The sequence below is a fragment of the Cherax quadricarinatus genome, chromosome 1 (assembly GCF_038502225.1).
Source record: "Cherax quadricarinatus isolate ZL_2023a chromosome 1, ASM3850222v1, whole genome shotgun sequence".
Lineage (NCBI taxonomy): Eukaryota > Metazoa > Arthropoda > Malacostraca > Decapoda > Parastacidae > Cherax > Cherax quadricarinatus.
Genome location: NC_091292.1, coordinates 23,811,474 through 23,838,129, shown reverse-complemented (window position 1 = coordinate 23,838,129; position 26,656 = coordinate 23,811,474). Strand labels below are relative to the sequence as shown.

Genomic DNA, 26,656 nt, shown 5'->3' with positions numbered 1-26,656 from the left:
AAAAAAATACATAGAAAAGATTCAATGAGAAGTTTTGGTTCAACTATTAAGACAGAGTACAAATGCTCAGAGGAAAGGATTGTACAATAATTGTTTTAAATCTGTACTGGAAAAAGAGATGATCAGGAGAGCAAGAAATTTATATTATAAAATGAGGAGTAAATTAAAAAAATGAAAATTATATGCTATTAAAACAAAAGAAAATGAAGGGTTCTTCATATTCACATCAGGAGGAAGTTAATATTTCTGGGTCAAATGTTAAGAGAAGAAATATAAGAGAATTCTTAAAGGGAATAAGAATGAAACATTTTAAGAAATTTACACAGAATTATGGAGGATCTTCGTCAGTGTCGAGGCAACAGTGGAACAGAGAGGAGCAGTTGTTCATACAGAATTAGCAAATATCCAGAGAAGAGTGGTAGAAAATATTTTTTTTTTACAGAAAGAGAGAAACAGACACGACAAAAGCAACAGGTCTTGTCAGCATACTACCTTAGATGCTAAAAGAAAAAAGAAAAAAAAAGTTGCTACACTGACAGGATAGTTGGTGGACACTGACGAGATGACCACAGGTGAAAAAGAAAAGAAACAAATACAGTGGAGTACTTTCGACAACATTTCACCCAGCATTGGACTTTATCAGTGTTAAGTGAAACGTACACATAAAGGACTCCCATTCATTTTGTACCCTTTCACCCCCAGAACCAACAACAATGAATTTCAACCAAACACAGCCAGAAAAACAGCCAGATACCCGAAGATACCTAACGTGATTACAGTATTCAAGAAGAGCGCTTACCTGCTTTTTATGCAAAGAAACATTTATTTTGGGGTGGTGGAAGAAGGAGGGGACTACTGAGTGTGTTAGACGGGATAGATTATTAGGTTTTGTGAGAGTAGTTCTACTATGGGAAAACAAAGATCCAGGGCTTAACCCAGCTACTGGGCGTGTTGAAGCTCGTGTGATTTGGGATGTACGTAGATCGCATCACGACAGAGTCAAGGGTGGCAGAAAAGAATCATGGAATGATATACCAATATTCCATGATGACCATCACTTGAAAGATTACGAAAAGATAGTGTAGTACCTTGGCAAGATAGATATCATCACGCAACTTGAACACTGGTTCAGGAAGGGAATGATCATGCCTCTCAAGCATAAACGAAATTAATAACTGACCAATGGATATCGAGCAAGAAAACTGTGCGAAGACTGCATATTCATTGCCTTCAAGAAACCCCTTAAATACAATGAAACGAAGGAAAAAAAAATACTGACACAAGTAGGAACTTCGGTCAAGATACTGGCATAGATTGAAGGAATTCTTGAACAGTGTAATCTATTCTCAGTGAGAACTGAAACACAGACTCAGTCGTATTTCCCAGAGTACACAAACACTCAGTCGTAGTTTCCATACCAGTCCTAGTATACCTCAATGACCTACCAGAGGGAATACCATCTTATATTTCAAATTTTGCAAACCAACCAAAGTTAATGATGAAAATGCAAGCAGAGGAAGACTGCGGGAAACTACGAGCTACACCAGTGGTGCTGGAGGTGGTGATGGTACTGATGGGGCTAGAGGTAGTGATGGTGGTGATTGTGGTGTGGTGGTGGTAGTGGGGAATAGCAGTAGCGGTGGTAGTGATAGTGGTAGGGAGACAACAGTAGCAGTGGAGGTGGTGAGATTGCAGTGGTAGTTGTGGTGGGGGAATAGCAGCAGTAGTGGTAGTGGTGGTGGTGGAAATTTTATGCTAGTAACGGAGCCACAGACCCCACCCGTCCAGTTTTTGTTCACTGGTGCAGCTGAGAATACCAATGGCAGGCAGGAACACCTTCCTAGAAATACAGCTGCAAATATTTAATGCAATACGCGAAGCTTATTAAGCGTAATGGGCTGAGATGACGCACGTGTGAGCGCTGGAGGGGCAATCAGCCCTTGTTTATACCACAAAGTGCCTGAATACCTTATTAAAACCCATGTTCCCACTCATCCTAAACCCGCTCTCCCCACAAGCATATTCAGAGCCTTGGGCTTTACTATGATTGACTCATACACTTGGATAATACACAACAGTTCGTAGTTTTGATAGAAGTAGATAGTTGTTCTCAGCAGCCTCAGTGTGTATTTATAAGTTCTCCGCTATGTGCCTTTTCCATGTACTCCCATGTACATAGAGGAGAGGAAAAGAATGAAGTACACATGATCATGATTTAAGATCCTCAGAAGACTCGCTGTGACAGACATACTGAGAGGAGAGGAACTGAGACAGAGAGAAACAGACGTGGTGGTTAAGAAGTGAAACTTACAGGATGAGAACTTAGTGGATGAAGATTCCTTACACCGTTGTAAAAAATAGGTATGATGGGTCTAGTGTGAACAGAAATAGTGCGCTACCGTACCTGAGTAATTGAGAAGTGGTGCCAGGAGCCGAGACTGGAATCCCTCCAACCACATTAGAAAAGAAATTCGTTACCGAAGATCAGGAGGGATTAATGTACATCAAATTCTGCTTTACGAACCTATTAAAAGTTCTACGACTGAATTACAGAGATCAAGCAAGAGACGGCGGAGGTGGATTGACTGCAGAGTTCTAAACACTAGGAGAGACTTTCATACTCGGGAAATCTAAAGACAGTCTTGAAGGACCTAAACAAAGCTTTTTAAGAAGCTCTGTGCAGCAAAGGGCTCTCACCTGATCTCTTACCTACAGAAATTTAGGAAAAACCCATGGATTCGATAAATTTTCAGTCCCATGAATTGAAAGGAAAACACTGCAATTAAAGTCTAAAGGAAGTGAACCTTACGATTTTAGCGACGAACCTGGGGAAAAATATAAAGCCGGAAAAGATATTCAGAGGGTACGGTGGCCATACGTGTTGTATGAACAATGAGCAGATTTGTGTTGCGTGAGAGCTGCAGGCACAGTGACCATGTTTGTTAGTTACCATTCTGTGAAAGGCACTTTGTGTGTTGCAGGTACAGTGACCATGTGTGTGTGTGTGTGTGTGTGTGTGTGTGTGTGTGTGTGTTTGTTGCAGGTACAGTGACCATGTGTGTGTGTTGCAGGTACAGTGACCATGTGTGTGTGTTGCAGGTAAGGTGTCAGCGGTGCTGGGAGCTTTGGACGGGGTGATGCCCATGTTGAGTTTCTCCCTCTACACCGCTGTCTACCACTCCACTGTCAACATCTTTCCCGGGGCGCAGTTCTTCTTCGGCAGTTCCGTTAACTGTCTCATGGTCCTCATCTTCGTGTAAGTACTGCGTCCTCACTCTGAACTTTACTGCCTCATACTCCTCATCTTCATGCAAGTACCGCGTCTTCACGTTCACTAATTGCCTCACTACCCTCACCTTCATGTACTTTAGGTCCTTTCTTAAGAAAGCTTCGTCTTAATCCTTATCTTCCTGTACGTACTGTCATCTTGGTCCTGGTGTAAGTGCTGTGACATCACTAATTTCAGCTTCGGTAAAGATGTTACATCGTCGTACGAGATATCATCGCTTAGGAATAACTCATATACCAAAAACAAGTTGGTATAACATGGCTTCGACGCCAGAAAAAATGTATCTGTAATTTAAAACGTACACTTTATAAAACAATTAAGGACTTCGTTTAATTTTCATAATAACATTACATAAATAATATTTACACCGAGAGGTTGTATCTCTCAGTGTATATACCCCGAGAGATGTTTATTTCTCGGTCAATATACACTGAAAATTTATTTTAACCGCTAATTTGGAAATTAATGTATCCTTGACTGGTGTACATGAGACATGCAGCCTAAATAACCCTCGTGTAGTAGATACACACACACACACACACACACACACACACACACACACACACACACACACAAAGTGCAAAGGTTTGCAACAAGACTAGTCCCGGAGCTAAGGAACTACGAGGAGAGGTTAAGGGAAATCGACCTGACGACACTGGAAGACAGGAGAGATAGGGGGGATATGATAACGACATATAAAATACCGAGAGGAATCGACAAGGTGGACAGAGACAGGTTATTTCAGAGATGGGACACAATAACAAGAGGTCACAGTTGGATGTTGAAGACTCAGATGAATCACAGGGATGTTAGGAAGTATTTCTTCAGTCACAGAGTTGTCAGGAAGTGGACTAGTCTGGGAAGTGATGTAGTGGAGGCAGGATCCATACATAGCTTTAAGAACTATGATAAAGCTCATGGAGCGGAAAGAGTGACCGAGTAGCGGCCAGTGAAGAGGCGGGGCCAGGAGCTGTGACTCGACCCCTGCAGGCACAACTAGGTGAGTACACACACACACACACACCACAAGCACAGGCGACCAAAATAAATATAAATCTCACTATTTGGTTTTGTTGGAGTACCCAGAGACAAATATTCATAACTTATCATCAGTGCATATCAATGATAATAATGTCTTAGTATAAACATTGTCGATTTATTAAACATCAGTCTCTGAAAACATCTGTAAATTTAACCTATAAAAAAAATTGCTTACTCTTTCTTTCACAGAGCCTTCCCTCCCCCTCTCACCTACCCACACCATTCCTCTTTTCAACCCCTGCCAACTGTCTCTTCATCCTAACCAGTTCTCTCCCATCATTCCTCTATCTCCTACTTAAAACCTTGCATCCCACTCCAGCTTACATTCAGACCACCGTCTACCTTCTCCATATTTTTCTTTGCTCATTTCACACACACACAGTGTTAAAGACCCGTCAAGAGAGAGAGAGAGAGAGAGAGAGAGAGAGAGAGAGAGAGAGAGAGAGAGAGAGAGAGATAAAGGAGAAGATGAACTAGATTTATCCGACATAGGTGAAACAGAATATGAGAACTCGCACTTTAATATGTTAAGAAACTGAAGAAAGTGAAGCGATATTCAACGAGGCTAGTTACAGAACCAAGAGACATGAGATACGAGGAGAAACTAACCTGACTAATGGAACTGGAAGAGAGAAGACTCAGGGAAGACATCACATACGAAATTCTCAGAGGCACTGATAGAGCAGGCAGGAACAGACCATTCAGTAAACAAGTATTCGGGGGCACAGATAGAAGTTAAAGACAGATGAATTACAGAGATGTCAGGAAATGTATATTGATTGCCAGGGTGATCAGGAAGAGGAATGACCTCAACGAAGATGTGGTTTAGGTAAGATCCATATACAATCTTAAGAGTAGGAACAATAGGGCTACGAGGCTAATAGGCAGTGAATCTGACAAGCTCAAAGTTGAGAGGCGGAGCCAGGAGCTAAGATTCTACCCCTGAAAACACTTAGGCGAGTACATATAGGAGAGAATTCTAACCAAGCTAAATTCACCTTCAGTCACCCATTTCCCTATACCATCCTGCCACTTTCTTGCACCTCTGCCAATATGATTTCTCCCCCATCACTTCTCTTCACTCCCACCCTCACCCATCCACGAGACGTCAAGAACCACGTATCAAGAAGAACCCAGGCAACCAAAGGCAGAATGAAATGTGCATCAAGGTAATGTTCAAGTATTAAAGGAAATAGCCAATCAAATCATCAAGCTTAATGACAGAATAGGAAAGAATGACTTAGTTTTACTACAAACACAGAAAACAAGCAAAAATAAGTTCGTTAACAGATGACATCTTTCCAAGAGCCTACCACATTATTAGAATAAAAGATAGTGAGGCGAGTATAACCTTATTGTCCCACTCAACCACCTCTTTGTCCCCCAACCCTCACCCACTTCCAGCTAATTAAATAACCTAACGCTAAACAAACGAGAGCTCCGGCAGCCAATAGGCAGGACAGAAAAACTGTCAGAGCATTGTACACAAACACTGAAAATATATTCAACAAGAAGAGTAAATCTAATGACAGTTAAAAAGACCACAAGACTCACTAAATTTGAGCTATCACGCGCCGTCCCCCCCCCCCCCCCAAAAAAAAAAAAATCACCGAGAGGTATTGTGATGTCTTGGACAACTGAAAAAATGGTGATCTCCATCTGTGATAAATTTGGACAGCACATCAGGAACAATAATCCCTAAAAGTCCTAAAACAATTAATTCCATTATATGTGAGGAGACAGCGACGAAAACGAAACAGCACATCATAAGAACAGCATTGGTGCCGCAGCACAAGAACGAGGCTCCTCTGTCTAAACAATTACATTCAGTGTGATTTGATTTAGCATTCTTAGTCTCAGAAGTAATCAGCTGACTCCCCAAAGGAGTTTTACCAGATCTACGTACAAGAAAAGTTATAAAGTCACGAGCAGCCTTCTAACGGTAGTAAACTTAAACATTAATTGATCTACAACCCCTCCCCCCCACAAAAATATTGAATTATGAATTTAAAAGTGTTGGAGAAAAAAATCAAACCCAAAAATAATGTGGACAGGAGGCAAAAAGAGCCTGAGGTTCAGTTCTTCGTGTATTGATGAGAGCCATAAAGAACTTTCCCGTTGATATACACATTATGAAGGCTGACAAGTTTAACTCGTGGTATTCATGAGCAAAATTCTGAAAAGCAATTTCAGCAGAAAACAAAAAGAAATTAAAGAACAGCAAAAGTTAATTGGTATTGTCACTGTGGTAACTGGTACTTCCTGTTAAGGAGGGAAGCAATGCAGTTGGTCTCAAGTCCGCCTGCCAACTTATACTCACTAGAAGAATTTAATCACTTCTTACAAACTTCATATGTTTACTGAAACCTTGGAAAGGCATTTTAATGCTTACACAGAACGAATAAATGTAGTATTGAGTATTATAATTATAAGAACGTGCTAATTCAGTAGGGGACATTCAGTGCCGGGGTAATAGGAAGTAATTAGAGTCGATCTCGGGAAGGAGAAGGTAGCCCCTAATTCTTTGAATAAAAAATCTTTTACGGGTCCAGCTTGGTATTGGGATCATTTTCGCTTCATGAAATTACAGTTACACACATCTACTTTATATTTCTACTGACAAGTTACATTATATTCCCTAGTTTATAATATGACGTGACATTCACATCCCTTGTACTCCTCAGTGTGGTGATCTTGGCTGGCAGGGGAGGCAACTACATGGTGGAGACCGCAGAGCCGCCACCACCTCAAGGACCCGTCACTGAGAAGAGTCTGGTGGTCCGCAAGGATTCCCGCTGGCTCTTCGACGAGCAGAGCAACGGCAAGATCCGCCTGGCTACCATCCTCCTCTCTGCTATCAACTTTAGTATTGAGGCGCCCATGATTGAGTACAGTTACGGTAAGCCCCTGGAGACCATCCCAGAGGAGCCGGAGGAGGAGAGCGAAGCGGAGGAAGGAGGAAGTCGTAACTCTTACGACAACGCCGCCTACGACGACATCGAAATAACGAAATCATAAGCTTTTATACAACTGCACATACTATTGCATGTTGAATACTGGTACACATTGTAAATATAGTTTCTGTATCTATATTGTACATTATGTACAAAGTGTATGATACTAAATGAGAGTTGCATGACGTATAAATTCCATGAGTGTATGTCACTGTTTGAGATTAGGTTAAAAGTTACTGCTGCACTATTAAGTGCTGGGAGCACAACCCATGACATTACTGAATCATGCTCTCTGGCAGCTTAAGCCACTGACTATGGTCGTAGAATATGTATATATTATATAAAGATATTATTCTTAGGTTTACTTGACAAGAGAGTGCCCGAGTTTACCCCAGGCGGCGAAACGAACAACAGCGATTCTCGTTTATCCGCTGGACGTCAACAGAACTACTCCTTTGTGTAATGGATGTGATGAACTCGAGTCAGAATTTTGTCGAGGACTAGCGACGGGTGCTCTCTCTCTTCTGACGACTCTCACGACGACCTGTTCACTCTTGGCACTACCTGCACATTCCTGTTTCTACCTGTTTACTTCTGGTTCTACCTGCACACTTTCTTCCCGATAACACGTGTACCTTTAATTATACCCTCACTCTTCCTATCCTCCTGACTTCCCCTGCACTCTTAGCAAGGGCGATGACCTCCGGAAGAGACTCCAAGTAAATACTTGTCAATATTTAATATCATTTATATATAATCTTTCCCCTTGCCAATAAATTATCATACTTCATTCCAATCCTTCCTACTCTTCTGCTCTGCCATGGCTATTGATCTTGACCTCTTCTCCGAAATATAGAATATATATTATTCCTGCTTACCATTCATATTTTATAAAGACCTGTTATACAAATGAGTACATTATTTCTTGAATTTATTCGTATTCCGCGGGCATACTCCAGCAGTACTGATTTAGGTATTGCTGCTATAGCTACAAGTTAATTGTGCACCCCACGTCCATCCTTTGGATGATAGCGCAAAGGCAAATGGATACACGAGGCCTAAGAAATAGGCCTCAAAATGGTTGAAAGGAGCGCATCTGGATGTACTGTAAATTTACAATTTGTCTTATCTGTTAGAAACAAATTTAGTGAATTTGCTTAATAAGATACATTGACATATCACAGGTTATTATGCTATATTTATATTTCTCAATAAGTGGCCAATCAGACACATAGTGTTCAAGAATGACTATAAGGCTAATCACACTTAATATGATCATCTGTGTCTGCCAAAGTGCCAGAAGTACTTGTAAGCAAGCATAAGTCGGGCTATCACAAGATCAGTCAGTGTACATTGCAAGTTGCTCCGTAAATGTGTTTACGGTCATGTTGTCATAGAGAGTTATGGAACAGCACTCGTGAACTGGTCACGTCTGGAGAATATCGGAATGGAATAATCTACAATTTCACGACCGTTTAAGATGCTTCGTAATACTACCTCTTAATTTACGACGAATTTTTTTATTCCTAAGGAAGCGATAAAACCGTTAGGATCATACAGACCATTGCGAATAAGGGTGGGAGGGCAATCAAGTTTGATCCGAGGGAGGGTTGCTCTAATTTCTTGGATAAGAACTCTTCAACAGCTTCCAGGCACCAAACTGGAAGAGCTTAATTAAATTGTAAGACTTCTTTTCATACATTCCTGGAGGCTAAGTGAGACGGTATAAACTTGGTAATAGATACCTACAAATTAGTTTAGAAGGACACGTAAACAAACACTAGGACATGTTTATTAGAAAACGTTTCGGTCATGGGACCGAAACGCTTTCTATGTTTTCTAAACCAGTATGTGATATAAACACATTACTGAGACATGGACTATGAAGGCCACGGTACTGAGGAAGCTAAGATAAAGCTGATTTCAGTTTTAAAAAGCTGATACATGGAAAAAAAGTCGGCAAAATAAAACTGGATTTTAAAACTAATAGAAATATTTGTAATGTCTCTAAAAAAAATAAACGCAGTAGAGACACTGAATTGTTTGTTAGAAACAAGAAATTCATGGCTACGTGTGTGTGTGTGTGTGTGTGTGTGTGTGTGTGTGTGTGTGTGTGTGTGTGTGTGTGTGTGTGTCGTTACCACACGGCACGAGCTGGGCAATTTTAAACTAATCAAATTATTATTTAGATTAGTTTTAATATTCAGTAGCCTGGTAGCAGTGTGTAGTGCTGGGCAGCACTCGCTCGGTAGGGAGCACTCGCTCGGTGGGAAGCACTCGCTCGGTGGGAAGCACTCGCTCGGTGGGAAGCACTCGCTCGGTGGGAAGCACTCGCTCGGTGGGAAGCAACGAGGAAATTGAAGTACAAGAGTCTCCAATCAGGGTCGACCAACCGCCGATCCTCTGGTACCAGAGATCATAGAAAGTATTAAAAATGCAGCAAAAGACAACAGTTAAGCGAGGGTTGAAACACTGGGCGTGTTTCCTTACACCGATTGTCTATGTTCACCCTTTAGTAATAATGGGTACCTGGGTGTTAGTCGACTGGTCTGGTGTGGATCGCATCATGGGACAATACTGACTTAATTTGCCCGAAATGCTCCACCTAATAAGCGGCTTTCTATGTAGTAGTATGTCACTGATGTCAGCTAGGCCTGGAAAAATAAAGATTATTATATTAAAAGCATTGAAACATGATGGTAAACGGTAGATCATACCCTCAGTAACCTATCAAAAAACCAACATAGGGCCGTCGAATGTACTTAGGTTTTGCTTAAAAGAGTAATAACGCAGTTTTCTTGTGATTATCACATTAGTCCAAACAACACCAACATGTTCTGGGAATTTTCCATTACCCCCAGACGTACTCAAACTCAACACGAGTGATTGCTCGTTCGTAACTGTTGAGAGCGAACACACACACAATGTGTTATAAAAATATTAATAAATTTATAATATATATATATATATATATATATATATATATATATATATATATATATATATATATATATATATATACGCAATAAGATCACAGTAAACAGGTGGTTTCAGAATATGCAAAACAACCACTGTGAAAGAATAGAGAAATTCCAAGCGCTCTCGCGACTACTCACATTATCAAGGAACAATAAAAGTAATGCATCAGAGGAAGGCATATAAAGGGTCTAGCCCACACCTCACTATCACACCCCACAACAAAGCAACACCTGACGCTCGACTCATAAGAAAGAGAACATTGCAGCAGGCCCGCTGGCCCAACTAGACAGGTCCTTAACGCAACCCACAAACTATTCTACCCAAGAATTAAGAATTTTAAAATTTTATTATTTGTCCAATGTATAATTAAATTCTTCCCAAATCCTATTATAAATGGATCTAATTTATATAAACCAAAGGAAATATTCATATTATTGTCAAAACTGCTTTTTATGAAACAAGATTCAATTATATTCCAGTCGACCATAGACTTGCTTGATACAGCTTTTTCAACTTTTTGAAAATCAATTGGATGGTTAAAATCTCTCACATGAATAAATAGAGCATTGGAATCTTGTCCAGTTCTAATGCTATATTTATGTTGTTTTAATCTTAGTTCGAGACTTTTACCAGTTTGACCGTAATAAACTTTTTCGCAAATTTTACAAGGAATCTTATAGACACATCCGTCAGCATTTTGGGGGGAATTCTTTATCAAAAGTTTTTTTTACTGTATCTAGATTTTTAAATACAACTTTGATATTAAAGTCTTAAGAAGAGAAGGCATATCAACCAAGTTTTCATGGTAAGGGAGAACCAACATATTTTTAGTTGAATAAGGCTGGTTGTCCCTTTTTGGATTGTAAAAAATATTTCTAGCAATTTTAAAAGATTTACCAATTACGTTTCTTGGGTATTTCAAATCGTTAGCTATGTCATAGATTTTGGATATTTCCTCATGCTTTCCTATGCTTCCTATGCAGAATCAAAACTTTGGGGGCCCAGTCCTTGGACCCATTACGTACCTCTGTAATCTGTAAATACCTTTGTAACTTGTCATGATTGTGACTAGACCTACCTGGAGTTCATTACCTTCGTAAATTGTGAGTTCATTATCTTTGTAAATTGCTCAGCTATCAAAACTTTGGAGTCCAGTCCCTGGACCAATTATGTACCTCTGTAATCTTTTGACTACCGCCCACAGGATGGGTAAGTGGTGTATAATAAACATATTAAACAACTTTACAGAGTAAAGGACTATAGGTCGTGTGGGAGCTCTTCTGTGTATAATAATCTGTGAATATTACGTATATTAAATTACATAGCCACTGCTATATATAGTCTTTATATTCTAGTGTAGAATTTTGTATATATCTGATTCATGAAAATTTATGTATAAGACAGTCCATGTATAATATTTCATATATAATCCTTGTAAATATAGCCCATGTAAATATAGCTTTTGTACGTTTTATATACTTTTCGTGTATAAATTAGTTCATGTATAAAATAGCACTAAAAATAGTCCATGTATAGTATTCTTTCCGTGAAATATAGCCGAGTACCATCTAATGTATTATAATGTATTATAATGTATTAATATGTATGTGTCCACTAATTCATGTATGTTAGAGTATATATAATATACGCTGTATTGTTTTTATATGTATATGGCTTTTATACACGATGTTGACGGAGTAATAAAAAAAATTTTTTGACAAAAATTTACGTTCGACATATTAAAAAATATTATAAAATACTTCAATAAAATGGAGACAAAAGTTTGAGTTTATTATTACCTCGGAGTTAATATTTACTTCATTTATTATTGCTATTCTTACTATTTTTACTGTGGTACACAGGTACACACGTGCTGCGTACAACTGTGTGGTACACAGGTACACACGTGCTGGGTACAACTGTGTGGTACACAGGTACACACGTGCTGGGTACAACTGTGTGGTACACAGGTACACACGTGCTGGGTACAACTGTGTGGTACACAGGTACACACGTGCTACGTACAACTGTGTGGTACACAGGTACACACGTGCTGGGTACAACTGTGTGGTACACAGGTACACACGTGCTGGGTACAACTGTGTGGTACACAGGTACACACGTGCTGGGTACAACTGTGTGGGACACACGTGCTGGGTACAACTGTGTGGTACACAGGTACACGCGTGCTGGGTACAACTGTGTGGTACACACGTGCTGGATACAACTGTGTGATACACACGTGCTGGATACAACTGTGTGGTACACACGTGCTGGGTACAACTGTGTGGTACACACGTGCTGGGTACAACTGTGTGGTACACACGTGCTGGGTACAACTGTGTGGTACACAGGTACACGTGCTGGGTACAACTGTGTGGTACACAGGTACACGTGCTGGGTACAACTGTGTGGTACACAGGTACACGTGCTGGGCAGTGGTACACAGGTACACACAATCTAGGTATAACCTACATGGTACCACAGATGTTGACACTTTCATACCAGTTTTAAAGTCAAATATTTTATCTCACTGCAATACATTCTTTGAACAGAGTTAAGGTTTCCAGTACCTGGATGAGATTCCTGGGACAGGAACTCTCTTCTGTTGCTCCAGGTATTGTATGGCCCCCTACAGGTTTAGCATTTCCCCAATAATCATGATAATAGGTAAAAGGAGTCCACCCTAACGAACCAGATTAGGTAGCTCCGTAAAGTAATTATCAAATAAATCGCTAAACCGACAAGGATCATGCAGCGCTGCGGGGCAGAAAATAGTACCGGGGCTATTAACAGCTAGGTGAGGAGGGGATCAGAGGTGAGGGGAGAAAAGAGCTGGAAGGGACGCTAAGGGCAATGTGTCAGAGTTCAAATAGTAAAGCAGTTGCTGAGAAAGTCAAAAAATGATCGTAAGTCAAAGGCAGGACCGTCTGCAAGTAGGGAAGATGAGGTAACAGCGGTAGGGCGGCGGCGTCGATGGAGGTAAATCCTGGGAGCTCGCTGGTAAACCGGGGAATCCACAAGAAAGTGAAGAACCGAAATAGGAACCCGACAAACCTTACAGAGAGGAATAAGGTGTCGTTCCATGAGATACCCATGGGTAAGGCGGGTATTGCCGATGCGAAGACGGGAGAGCGCAGTCTCCCGAGTACGGCAACAGTTGTAAGAAGATGGCCACAAACCTAAAAACAGTTTAATAGAGTGAAATTTATGGTGAATGTCCGACCACTGTTGTTGTCAACGGCAGCGAAGACGGGCAGAGATGACTGTAAAATAATCCCTGAACGGAATACCTCTATAGGAAACCGGAAGATCACGTATCGCTGTCCATAAAGTAGATACTTGTAGTAGGTGTCAGATTTGTTGTTCTTCCTCTGTCGTCATGCAGTGTACGCCACTTCGGATCATCATCAAATTTTTAATGAAGTATCTCTTAGAAGAAGATTTGAAGCGTCAATGTGCTCTTTGTTTGTGATTTTACCAATTTTATAAATGAAAATATCAAACGAAAGCCACTTTAACTTAATGATGTTTCTTTGGATCAGCTTCAAGCTTTCAACACTGGTGTATCTCAGTCAGAGGAAGACTCGGAATGCTATTATTATTATTACAAGCAAAAAGAATCGCTAAACCTACTGATTGCCATTAGACAATGGCTTCAAATGTTATATTCAAACTCTTTTACAAAGCTGGGATGGTATTCACATGGTTTCAATCTTGGTCATGGTTATATATACTGTTTGTAAGCTGTTACTTGTAAATCAAACTCTGATGATATCTAAAAACTTCTCGTTGGTCACAAGCTTATAGCCAGGATCCCGAGGAATATTTGTTGTATATTTCACTGCGGCTAGAGTCTGAGAATCCTTTAGATAGGATATACGTACCTTAAACTTATTTAGGGAATCATGAAAGGCTGGGTTTAGAGACCATACTTTAAAATTTCTATCAACACTAGGATGGTATTGATATGATTTGCAATTCTGGTCAAGGCGAGATAATATTATATATATATGTGCAAAACAACCACTCTGAAAGAATATAGAAATTCCAAGCGCTTTCGTGACTACTCACATTATCAAGGAACTATGAAAGTAAAGCATCCAAGGAAGCTATATAAGGGGTCTGGCCAGCACCTCACTATCAGATCCCACAACGGTTAAACACCTGACGCGCGCCGACCCAACTTGGATAGGTCCTTTGCACAACTCACCCACAAACTATTCTAAGAACATAAGAACATAAGAAAAGAGGAACACTGCAGCAAGCCTGTTGGCCCATACTAGGCAGGTCCTTTACAATTCATCCCACTAACAAACATTTGACCAACCCAATTTTCAATGCCACTCAAGAAACATGCTCCGATGTGCAAGCCCCTCTCAAATCCAACCCCTCCCACTCATGTACTTATCCAACCTAAATTTGAAACTACCCAAAGTCCTAGCCTCAATAACCCAACTAGGTAGACTGTTCCACTCATCAACTACCCTATTTCCAAACCAATACTTTCCTATGTCCTTTCTAAATCTAAACTTATCTAATTTAAATCCATTACTGCGGGTTCTCTCTTGGAGAGATATCCTCAAGACCTTGTTAATATCCCCTTTATTAATACCTATCTTCCACTTATACACTTCGATCAGGTCTCCCCTCATTCTTCGTCTAACAAGTGAATGTAACTTAAGAGTCTTCAATCTTTCTTCATAAGGAAGATTTCTAATGCTATGTATTAATTTAGTCATCCTACGCTGAATGTTTTCTATCGAATTTATGTCCATTCTGTAATATGGAGACCAGAATTGAGCTGCATAATCTAGGTGAGGCCTTACTAATGATGTATAAAGCTGCAGTATGACCTCTGGACTTCTGTTGCTTACACTTCTTGATATAAATCCCAGTAATCTATTTGCCTTATTACGTACGCTTAGGCATTGCTGTCTTGGTTTAAGGTTGCTGCTTACCATAACCCCCAAGTCCTTTTCGCAATCTGTATGGCTAAGTTCTACATTATTTAACTTATAAGTGCTAGGGTTATGGACACTCCCGAGCTTCAGAACCTTGCATTTATCTACATTGAACTGCATCTGCCACTTTTCTGACCAAGAGTAAAGTTTGTCTAAATCCTCCTGAAGTTCCCTAACATCTGCGTTTGAATCAATTATCCTACCTATCTTCGTGTCATCAGCGAACTTGCTCATATCACCAGTAATTCCCTCATCAAGATCATTGATATATATTATAAACAACAACGGGCCCAAGACTGATCCCTGTGGAACGCCACTTGTAACCGATCCCCACTCGGATTTAACCCCATTTATGGACACTCTCTGCTTCCTGTCTGTGAGCCATGACTCGATCCACGAGAGCACCCTTCCCCCAATGCCATGAGCTGCTACTTTCTTCAACAGTCTTTGGTGCGGAACTCTATCAAATGCCTTACTAAAATCTAAGTAAATAATATCAAATTCTTTATCATGGTCAACAGCCTCAAAAGCTTTACTGAAGAAAGTTAATAAATTAGTTAGACAAGACCGGCCTCTTGTGAATCCATGCTGAGTATCATTAATCAGGCTATGCTTATCGAGATGGCTTCTTATAATCTCAGCTATAATTGACTCTAGTAATTTGCCTACAATTGAGGTCAGGCTTATTGGGCGGTAATTTGACGGTAACGACTTGTCCCCTGTTTTAAAAATAGGAATTACATTTGCCATCTTCCACATATCAGACACTACACCTGTTTGAAGAGATAAATTAAAAATATTAGTTAATGGTTCACAGACTTCCATTTTGCATTCCTTAAGAACCCTTGAAAAAACCTCATCAGGACCCGGTGACTTATTTTGCTTCAGTCGGTCTATCTGCTTCACAACCATTTCACTAGTGACTATGATGTTACATAATTTATCTTCTTCTGATCCACTATAAAAATTAATTACCGGAATATTATTAGTGTCTTCCTGTGTAAAAACCGAGAGAAAATAATTATTTAAAATCGAGCACATTTCATTCTCTTTGTCAGTAAGATTCCCATAGTTATTTTTAAGGGGACCTATCTTATCTCTGACTTTTGTTCTATATACCTGGAAAAAACTTTTTGGGTTAGTTTTAGAATCCCTAGCAACTTTAATTTCATAGTCCCTTTTAGCTTTTCTTATCCCCTTTTTAATGTCCCTCTTAATGTCAATATACTGATTCATAAGATGACCCTCGCCTCTTTTGATACGCCTATAAATTCCTTTCTTATGCCCTAGTAGATATTTCAGCCTATTATTCATCCATTTTGGGTCATTTCTATTTGATCTAATTTCCTTATAAGGGATAAACGTTCTTTGAGCAGCATGTATTGTGTTCAGAAAACTGTCATATTGATAGCTCTCTTCGTTACCCCAATCAACAGATGATAAGTGTTCTCTAAGCCCATCGTAATCTGCTAAGCGAAAATCTGGGACTGTTACTGAGTTATCCCTACTATCATACTTCCATTCAATTCTAAATGTAATTGATTTGTGGTCGCTAGCACCCAGTTCCTCTGAAACTTCTAAATTATTAACAAGGGATTCATTGTTTGCCAGAACTAAGTCAAGCAGGTTATTTCCCCTTGTAGGTTCTGTCACAAACTGCTTCAAAAAACAATCCTGAACTACTTCTAAGAAATCGTATGATTCTAAATTCCCAGTTAAGAAATTCCAATCAATATGACTAAAGTTAAAGTCTCCTAGAATTACTACATTATCGTGCCTTGTGGCCCTAACAATTTCCTCCCATAGTAGTCTCCCTTGGTCCCTATCTAAATTTGGGGGACGGTATATCACACCTAAAATTAATTTTTCATGCCCCTCTGAAAATTCTATCCAAACAGACTCTGTATGTGTTACTTCAGACTTAATACCCGTTTTTATGCAACAGTTCAAGCGATCTCGGACATACAATGCCACCCCACCCCCCTTCCCGATACTTCTATCTACTTGGAACAATTTAAAACCCTGAATGTGACAATCTGCAGGCATGTCCCGACTTTTTGAATTAAACCACGTCTCAGTAATGGCTAATACATCTATGTTACCTGCACTAGCAACTAGTCTCAACTCGTCCATCTTATTCCTAGCACTGCGACTATTTGTGTAAAAAATTTTTAATGACCCTCCACTCTCTTTACCCTTCCTGCTCCTTTCTGTTATTCCACTAAACTTATTACTGTCCTTGTCAATTTGTGCCACTGGCTTTCCAATATCCACCTCAATTTTCCTATTACTAGTTCTCCTAGTACTCATGTTACTACCCTGCGACTTCATAGTTTTCCCGCCAAAACCCATACCACTAACTATTCCTAGTTTAAAGACCTAACAGCTCCCTCCACTGCGTTGGCCAGTGCTCCCACCCCACACCTAGATAAGTGAACCCCATCCCTGGCATACATGTCATTTCTGCCATAGAAGAGGTCCCAGTTGTCAATGAATGTTACCGCATTTGTCCAGTGTATTATTAAATTCTTCCCAAATTCTATTAATTATAAATGGATCTAATTTATATAAACCAAAGGAAATATTCATATTATTGTCAAAACTGCTTTTTATGAAACAAGATTCAATTATATTCCTGTCGACCATGGACTTGCTTGATACTACTTTCTCAACTTTTTGAAAATCAATTGGATGGTTAAAATCTCTTACATGAATAAATAGAGCATTGGAATCTTGTCCAGTTCTAATGCTATATTTATGTTGTTTTAATCTTAGTTCGAGATTTTTACCAGTTTGACCGTAATAAACTTTATCGCAAATTTTACAAGGAATCTTATAGACACATCCATCAGCATTTTGGGGGGGAATTCTTCATCAAAAGTTTTTTTTTACTGTATCAAGATTTTTGAATACAACTTTAATATTAAAAGTCTTAAGAAGAGAAGGCATATCAACCAAGTTTTCATGGTAAGGGAGAACCAACATATTTTTAGTTGAATAAGGCTGGTTGTCCTTTTTTGGATTGTAAAAAGTATTTCTAGCAACTTTAAAAGATTTATCAATTACATTTCTTGGGTATTTTAAATCATTACCTATTTCATAAATTTTGGATATTTCCTCATCTATGAACTCAGGACTACAAATTCGTAAAGCTCTCAAAAACATTGATGAGAAAACAGACAGTTTGACTATCTTGATGCGAGGAATAATAGTGGACATAGGAACAGTTATTTGTAGGTTTTCTGTAAATTTTAAATTTGAATTCATTATTACCCTTAATAATTAAAACATCTAGAAAAGGCAATGAGTTATTTTCTTCAGACTCAACAGTAAAGTTTATAGAATGGGCTAAGCTATTTAATTTTCCAAGGAAATGGTGTATATCTACAATTTTGGGCATAAGACACAAAATATCATCAACATATCTGAACCATTTAGCTCTATTAGGGAGGATTGTGTTAAGCAACCTTGTTTCAAAAAATTCCATGTATAGGTTTCTAAGAACAGGTGAAAGAGGATTTCCCATTGCCATACCAAACTTCAGAGTGTAAAACTTATCATTAAATACAAATTTTGCATCAACAATGCAAAATTTAATAAGTTTAATGATAGTAGGAACTGGCAACGGTGTGTGTGTGTGTGTGTGTGTGTGTGTGTGTGTGTGTGTGTGTGTGTGTGTGTGTGTGTGTGTGTCGTGCCGAATAGGCAGAACTTGCGATCTTGGCTTAAATAGCAGCGTTCATCTTGCCATATAGGACAAGTGAAAATTTGTGTATGCAATAATTTCGCCAAAATCATTCTGAACCTAACGAAAAAAATATATTTCACTGTTTGTTTAGCATTAAATTACTGTAAACAAATCTAAAATATATTTTGTTGGGTTAGGCTAAAATAAATTGCTCTTGTTATAATAAGGTTAGGTAAGTTTTCTAAGATTCTTTTGGTGCAACATTAAAAATTTTTATATCAACATTAATGAAAAAAATATATCTTTAAACGTATAAAAGAATATTTCAGAAAGGACTTTTAATTTTAAATGAGTTCTTGCTAATTGACCAGTTTTACATATTCGGCACGACATTTTTATATATATATATATATATATATATATATATATATATATATATATATATATACTCCGAATAGGTAAAATTGGTCAATTAGCAAGAACTCATTTAAAATTACGTTTTTTCTAAAAAATTTTCTTTTACGTTTAAAGATACATTCTTTTCATTTATGTTAAAGTAAAAATTAATAATTTTGTACCATATGAAGGTTAAGACACATGTGCAACATCTGGATATCTTTATTGTAGACGTTTCGCCATCCAGTGGCTTTATCAATACAGATTCTAGGACATAATTAGAAGACAGTAGAACTATATACAAAAGACGAGGTAATCAGTCCCTCAGCCTTGGAGTTAGTGTTTACAGCATCGTGGTGGTGGAGAATCTGGAGCAAAGGTAAGAAGACTGGCGGTTATATAGGCGAGGGCATAGACACTGGTAGGCGGGATTCCCCAGTGGAAGTAGGTCCTACCCAAAGGGATGGGTTAGTTGTAGCAGCCGTGAAGAAGGTCTTGCAGATGTCCTCTGAACCAACATCATGTCGGTATTTTATACCTTTCTTGCACAACTTGTCAGACACTGCAACATCATGGAATCTTGGTTCAGAGGACATCTACAAGACCTCCTTCACGGCTGCTACAACTAACCCATCCCTTTGGGAAGGACCTACTTCCACTGGGGAATCCCGCCTACCAGTGACTATGCCCTCGTCTGCTACACGTCCTTATCCACTGACGCCTATATAACCGCCAGTCTTCTTGCCTTTGCTCCAGATTCTCCACCACCACGATGCTGTGAACACTAACTCCCAGGCTGAGGGACTGATTACCTCATCTTTTGTATATAGTTCTACTGTCTTCTAATTATGTCCTAGAATCTGTATTGATAAAGCCACTGGATGGCGAAACGTCTACAATAAAGATATCCAGATGTTGCACATGTGTCTTAACTTTCATATTGTCGGTATTTTATACCGACAATATGAAGGTTATAATGCAGCATCCAGAAACCTATTTGCAGTATTTGCTCTGGTGAACATGTTTTCAGGGACCGCACCAACAAAAACAATCCTAAATGTGCCCTTTGTACTGGGACACATCATGCTGTCGCTCCTAGCTGCCCTGCTAGGAAATCTGCAATACAGAAAATTCTGGATGCGAAGAAACAGAAAAACACTATGCTACTCCCAAAGCACCTCCACCGATGTCCCAGGCTTCGTTCCCAAATCTCCCTGGCTCTGGTGGGTCTCCTCCGGCCTCTGCCAATACTAATGTTTGGACTACTGCCCCTACCGCAGCGCCCCACCCTTCTCCTCCCTCCAATATACATTAAGCACAAAGACCACCATCCTTCCCTATGTCATCAGAGGTCGATGTTATGCGAGGTACACTGATGTTTATGTTGGCCAAGAAAATAGCAGGTGACAATGTTAAACTCTGCTCTTCAGTTTTAAATGACTTGTTAGCTGCTAATGGGGTTCAGCCCCTGATTATCCCAGATAATGTGAACTTCATTATGAACCAGCCCCCTCAGGACAGGTAGTATGTGCCATCCTCCACACCCTCACATCCTCAAACTTCATCCCTCTATCAAGACTCAACCGTAATGACATAGTTAAAACAACCCAAATCATTGCGTCACTCTTTGTCCCTGACCAGCCAGACAATGACGCACATTCAGCAGCTATTGCGCTGTCCCAACCGTAGTTTCCATGGCTACTCCAAGAGGACTTCAATACTTCTGCATGGAGTCCCCACTATCTCCTATAGTATCTGTTGTGAACATGGCACCTGAACTTGAGAATACAATACCCCAGTTGTCAGATGATGACTGTATCATCAGTTAATGTCACCAACAGTAGTGAGGACGAGGAACTTGTCAGTGCACAGGCGACCCCAATGGAAATAAGTCACTCTGACTTTTTTGGGTTATGCTAGGTTCTCTACACTATGTATGATAATTCTATGTAACTGTATTTGTGTATACCTGAATAAACTTACTTACTTAACTACACTCCTCCTCTTGAGTCGAGTGGGGAGAGCTCACACTCAACTTGCAACTATAATCATAGACAACTTTCTGTCCGCAGGAAAAACTGTTGGAAAAACAGCTCGAGCTTTTGGTCATCTGGCCGAGGCCTTCCCTGTGTGTTTTTTTAAAACAGCTTGTAATAAAACAAGAGGACAGCTACTTAGTAGCAGTATTACTCGCTAAAAATATGAAGCCTAGTACAGAAGCAGACACTTATTCTCCCTACTTGCAGTACTATAGTAATAACCATGTTTAGAGTGAAACAAAAAATAAAAAGATTCTATTCTCAGATAATACAATAAGATGGATCCATTATCATGGGGAGCGCTAAACCAGTAGGGATTATACAGCGCTTGTGTGGGGGAGGGGAATGGAAGATCAAATCTCCAAGATCAAGAGCCCCTCAAGAGCATCAAGGAACCTCTCTTGAGGGGACTGATGCATGATATGTCAGCAGACATAGAAAAGAACTGTGCGCGCCTCTGTAAAAGAGTGAAATTTTTGGAGTAAAGGCTAAACTATTAGCATTTATTCGTTACATAGTAAAACTAAACTAGTAAACCAATTTTGTTATTATAAAGAACTCGTAGAAAAAACAGGCCGAGATATATTCACTACATTAAGTACCTGGAAATTGTTTTGTCCTGGTAATCCTGTGTAGAAATTTGTACAGATGCTGCTCCATCAGTGGCTGGTTCAATGAAATATGTTTCATTGGTGAAGAAAGAAAACAGTGTTGTCATAACATTACTTTCTCCATCGTGAGGTGCTGGTTGCAAGAACCATGAGGTGTTACAGAATAATATATGCGACTTGAGGGTGCCAACATTGAAAGATTGAAAACCACTCCTTTGTGACGCCTCTCACCCTCACGTCATATCATATTGATATTTTGTTGTCCATAAATGACTATAGAAAGATGACTGCCATGGACTCCAAGGTGAAAGTGTGTATAGTATTGTGCGTGTACATCATAATGTTACTGGAGGCAATCAAATGGTTTAAATTAACCTGACAATAACAACACGAGGAATGTCAGGTAATCAGGTTTGATCCAAGGAAGCGAAAATATCAAATTCCATGGATTAAGAAGTCTTCAACATCAAGGCGCATCTCTTGACGAGGGTATATTCCAGGGGTTCTCCTATATATCCAGCTTCTCTGGACGCTGGTTGTACCCTTTCTGACAAGATATAAAAACCGGGGTATAAGCGTGTGCCAAGCTGATTCAACAATACTTTTATCTCATGTTAAAAGAACCATAGCTATCCCATAAGCTGGTCTCCAGCCAAAATTATATTTTCCACCTTTAGCCTTCGCAGACACAGTCTTGCCGAAGAGCACTTATGTAAAGTTTAAAGTTTTTAATACCAGGAGATTTATGAATTAAGACATGTAGAGGGTTGTTAAACTTTTATTTGGGCACATTTCTATCATCACTAGGTTTATAAAATCAATGACGCTCCTGGCGATTGAAACTTATCCGAGCAAAAGCTTCCAAGCTCTACACATGTGTAATTTTTTCATCAGCCTCTTATAGACAACATTCATCATTTGAATCTTATTCCCGGTTTTGTTGTTCCAGCGGATGCACAGCTTTTCCAGTACACTGTTAGGTGCTCCAACCTTAATATGTGCACGTGATTTGACGTGACGTGACGTGACGCGACCTGACCTGACCTGACCTAACCTGACCTGACCTGACCTCGTCTCCTAACTTCTCTTCACCTAACCTGGCTCCTGACAGTCTCTCGTCTTTATGCTAATAGTACACAATGCCGACAAGGTGAATAAGACAATCAGTCCCTACAATGGCGAAACGGCTTGAACGTGAATAATACAGCCGCTACCTCTGTATCCAGTGGAAACTAACATTAACAAACTACTCGTTCAACCGCTTCTTAATGTTGTACATTTTTGTTGCGCTTATAGTTTCAGCGGCAGTATATTTTAGTGGTACATCATTGTGTACGGAGAAGCTTTAGTAGCAATTAAGCAGTATAATTTGCTTTCGGGCTTAATGTTAGTCATTAATGAATCACTTTGCACTTCAGTTAGTTCTGGATTGAGAGAGAGAGAGAGAGAGAGAGAGAGAGAGAGAGAGAGAGAGAGAGAGAGAGAGAGAGAGAGGAGAAACATGCACATACATTACTGGCTACTTAGTATGGAACTACTTCTGCTTCTTACAAGTCCACTGTGTTCTTTCTCATACAGATTATCAGTTGTACTAATATACCACTGTCCAGCGCATACGTGTGTGTGTGTGTGTGTGTGTGTGTGTGTGTGTGTGTGTGTGTGTGTGTGTGTGTGTGTGTGTGTGTGTGTGTGTGTGTGTGTGTGTGTGTGTGTGTGTCTGTGTGTGTGTGTGTGTGTGTGTGTGTGTGTGTGTGTGTGTGTGTGTCTGTGTGTGTGTGTGTGTGTGTGTGTGTGTGTGTCTGTGTGTGTGTGTGTGTGTGTGTGTGTGTGTGTCTGTGTGTGTGTGTGTGTGTGTGTGTGTGTGTGTGTGTGTGTGTGTGTGTGTGTGTGTGTGTGTGTGTCTGTGTGTGTGTGTGTGTGTGTCTGTGTGTGTGTGTGTCTGTGTGTGTGTGTGTGTGTGTGTGTGTGTGTGTGACTGTGTGTGTGTGTACTCACCTATTTGTACTCACCTATTTGTGGTTGCAGGGGTCGAGTCTTAGCTCCTGGCCCCGCCTCTTCACCGGTTGCTACTGGGCCCTCTCTCTCCCCGCTCCATGAGCTTTATCAAACCTCGTCTTAAAACTGTGTATGGTTCCTGCCTCCACTACGTCATTTTCTAGGCTATTCCACTGCCTTACAACTCTATGACTGAAGAAATATTTCCTAATATCTCTCTGACTCATTTGTGTCTTCAACTTCCAATTGTGGCCTCTTGTTTCTGTGTCCCCTCCCTGGAACATCCTGTCTTTGTCCACCTTGTCTATTCTACGCAGTATTTTATATGTCGTTATCATGTCTCCCCTGACCCTCCTGTCCTCCAGTGTCGTCAGGCCGATTTCCCTTAATCTTTCTTCATAGGACATTCCCCTTAGCTCTGGAACTAACCTTGTGGCAAACCTTTGTACTTTCTCTAGTTTCTTGACGTGCTTTATCAAGTGCGGGTTCCAAACAGGTGCTGCATACTCCAGTATGGGCCTGACATACACGGTGTACAGTGTCTTGAACGATTCCTTACTAAGGTATCGGAATGCTGTTCTCAGGTTTGCCAGGCGCCCATATGCTGCAGCAGTTATCTGATTGATGTGTGCTTCCGGAGACATGCTCGGTGTTATACTCACCCCAAGATCTTTCTCCTTGAGTGAGGTTTGCAGTCTTTGGCCACCTAGCCTATACTCTGTCTGTGGTCTTCTGTGCCCTTCCCCTATCTTCATGACTTTGCATTTGGCAGGATTAAATTCGAGAAGCCATTTGCTGGACCAGGTGTCCAGTCTGTCCAGGTCTCTTTGAAGTCCTGCCTGGTCCTCATCAGATTTAATTTTCCTCATTAACTTCACATCATCTGCAAACAGGGACACTTCTGAGTCTAACCCTTCCATCATGTCGTTCACATATACCAAAAATAGCACTGGTCCTAGGACCGACCCCTGTGGGAGGGACCCCGCTCGTCACAGGTGCCCACTGTGATACATCATTACGTACCATGACTCGTTGTTGCCTCCCTGTCAGGTATTCTCTGATCCATTGCAGTGCCCTTCCTGTTATATGCGCTTGATGCTCTAGCTTCTGCACTAATCTCTTGTGAGGAACTGTGTCAAAGGCCTTCTTGCAGTCCAAGAAGATGCAATCAACCCACCCCTCTCTCTCGTGTCTTCTGTTATTTTATCATAAAACTCCAGGTTTGTGACACAGGATTTGCCTTCCATGAATCCGTGCTGGTTGGCATTTATACTCTTGTTCCGTTTCAGGTGCTCCACCACTCTCCTCCTGATAATCTTCTCCATAATTTTGCATACTATACACGTCAATGACACAGGTCTATAGTTTAGTGCCTCTTTTCTGTCTCCTTTTTTAAAAATGGGAACAACATTTGCCGTCTTCCATACCTCAGGTAGTTGCCCAGTTTCGAGGGTCGTGTTGAAGATTGTGGTAAGTGGCACGCACAACATATCTGCTATCTCTCTAAGGACCCACGGGGAGATGTTGTCCGGTCCCATTGCCTTTGAGGTATCGATGTCCCTTAGCAGTTTCTTCACCTCCTCCTCATCTGTATGTATGTCGTCCAACACTTGTTGGTGTATTCCTTGCTGGTGTCCCCATCTGGTCTGTCCCCCCAGAGTCCTTCCTGTCTCTACTGTAAATACTTGTGTGTGTGTGTGTGTGTGTGTGTGTGTGTGTGTGTGTGTGTGTGTGTGTGTGTGTATACTCACCTAGTTGTACTCACCTAGTTGAGGTTGCGGGGGTCGAGTCCGAGCTCCTGGCCCCGCCTCTTCACTGATCGCTACTAGGTCACTCTCCCTGAGCCGTGAGCTTTATCATACCTCTGCTTAAAGCTATGTATGGATCCTGCCTGTGTGTGTGTCTGTGTGTGTGTGTCTGTGTGTGTGTCTGTGTGTCTGTGTGTGTGTGTGTCTGTGTGTGTGTGTGTGTGTCTGTGTGTGTCTGTGTGTGTGTGTGTGTGTGTGTGTGTGTGTGTCTGTGTGTGTGTGTGTGTGTGTGTGTGTGTGTGTGTGTGTGTGTGTGTCTGTGTTTTATTTTGCGTGTCTATGAGAACATGTAAGCATTTTCTTAAATATTCCTACAGTGGTATCTTAAGTAAGCCAACCGGGCTAAGACACCTCACAACATTCATTGCATTTACACTTATAGAGAGACTTCTCTCAGAGCCCCGACAAAGACTAACACTGCAGATACTAATACATTCTACAGCTACTGCAAGTCAAGGGTTAAAAATGCTTAGTGACTCAGGGCAGGCGCTGACACAGAATAACAAGGGAATGCTGTTACTCATGGCCCCTTCAAATATATTAATATGTAAAATCTAAATCTATAGGGATAATAGTGTCTGGAGAATGGGAGGCAATCAAATTTGATCAGAGGAAGGGATAGGCAGTTCCATGGATGAAGAGCCCTTCACCCCATAGGCACCTCTCAACTTTGAGTGCAAGTGAGTGCAAGCATTTTCTGCTGTACCATATTAAATATTAATATTTTAATGATACGCAAAACTGAAAACAAAACACGTGGTCGACATCTGGGCAGCCTCTCGTTATCAATAAAGATTCGCAAGTGTTGAAGGGTGGGTAGGATGGAGTCCCACAAGGATCAAGAAGGGTGGGTAGGATGGAGTCCCACAAGGATCAAGAAGGGTGGGTAGGA

The 26,656-nt window shown here is 40.4% G+C and overlaps 1 protein-coding gene across 1 annotated transcript in view; it reads left to right on the top strand.

Moving 5' to 3' along the window:
• LOC128687615 (probable peptidoglycan muropeptide transporter SLC46) overlaps positions 1 to 12,032 on the top strand; it is a 99,105-nt gene extending 87,073 nt beyond the window's left edge. Inside the window, exons 5-6 of the mRNA XM_053775170.2 lie at positions 3,100 to 3,256; positions 7,015 to 12,032. Of these exons, the coding sequence (XP_053631145.2) occupies positions 3,100 to 3,256; positions 7,015 to 7,348 (491 nt within the window). The 3' untranslated portion in view covers positions 7,349 to 12,032. The remainder of the gene's footprint in view (positions 1 to 3,099; positions 3,257 to 7,014) is intronic.
• Positions 12,033 to 26,656: the final 14,624 nt, after the last annotated feature.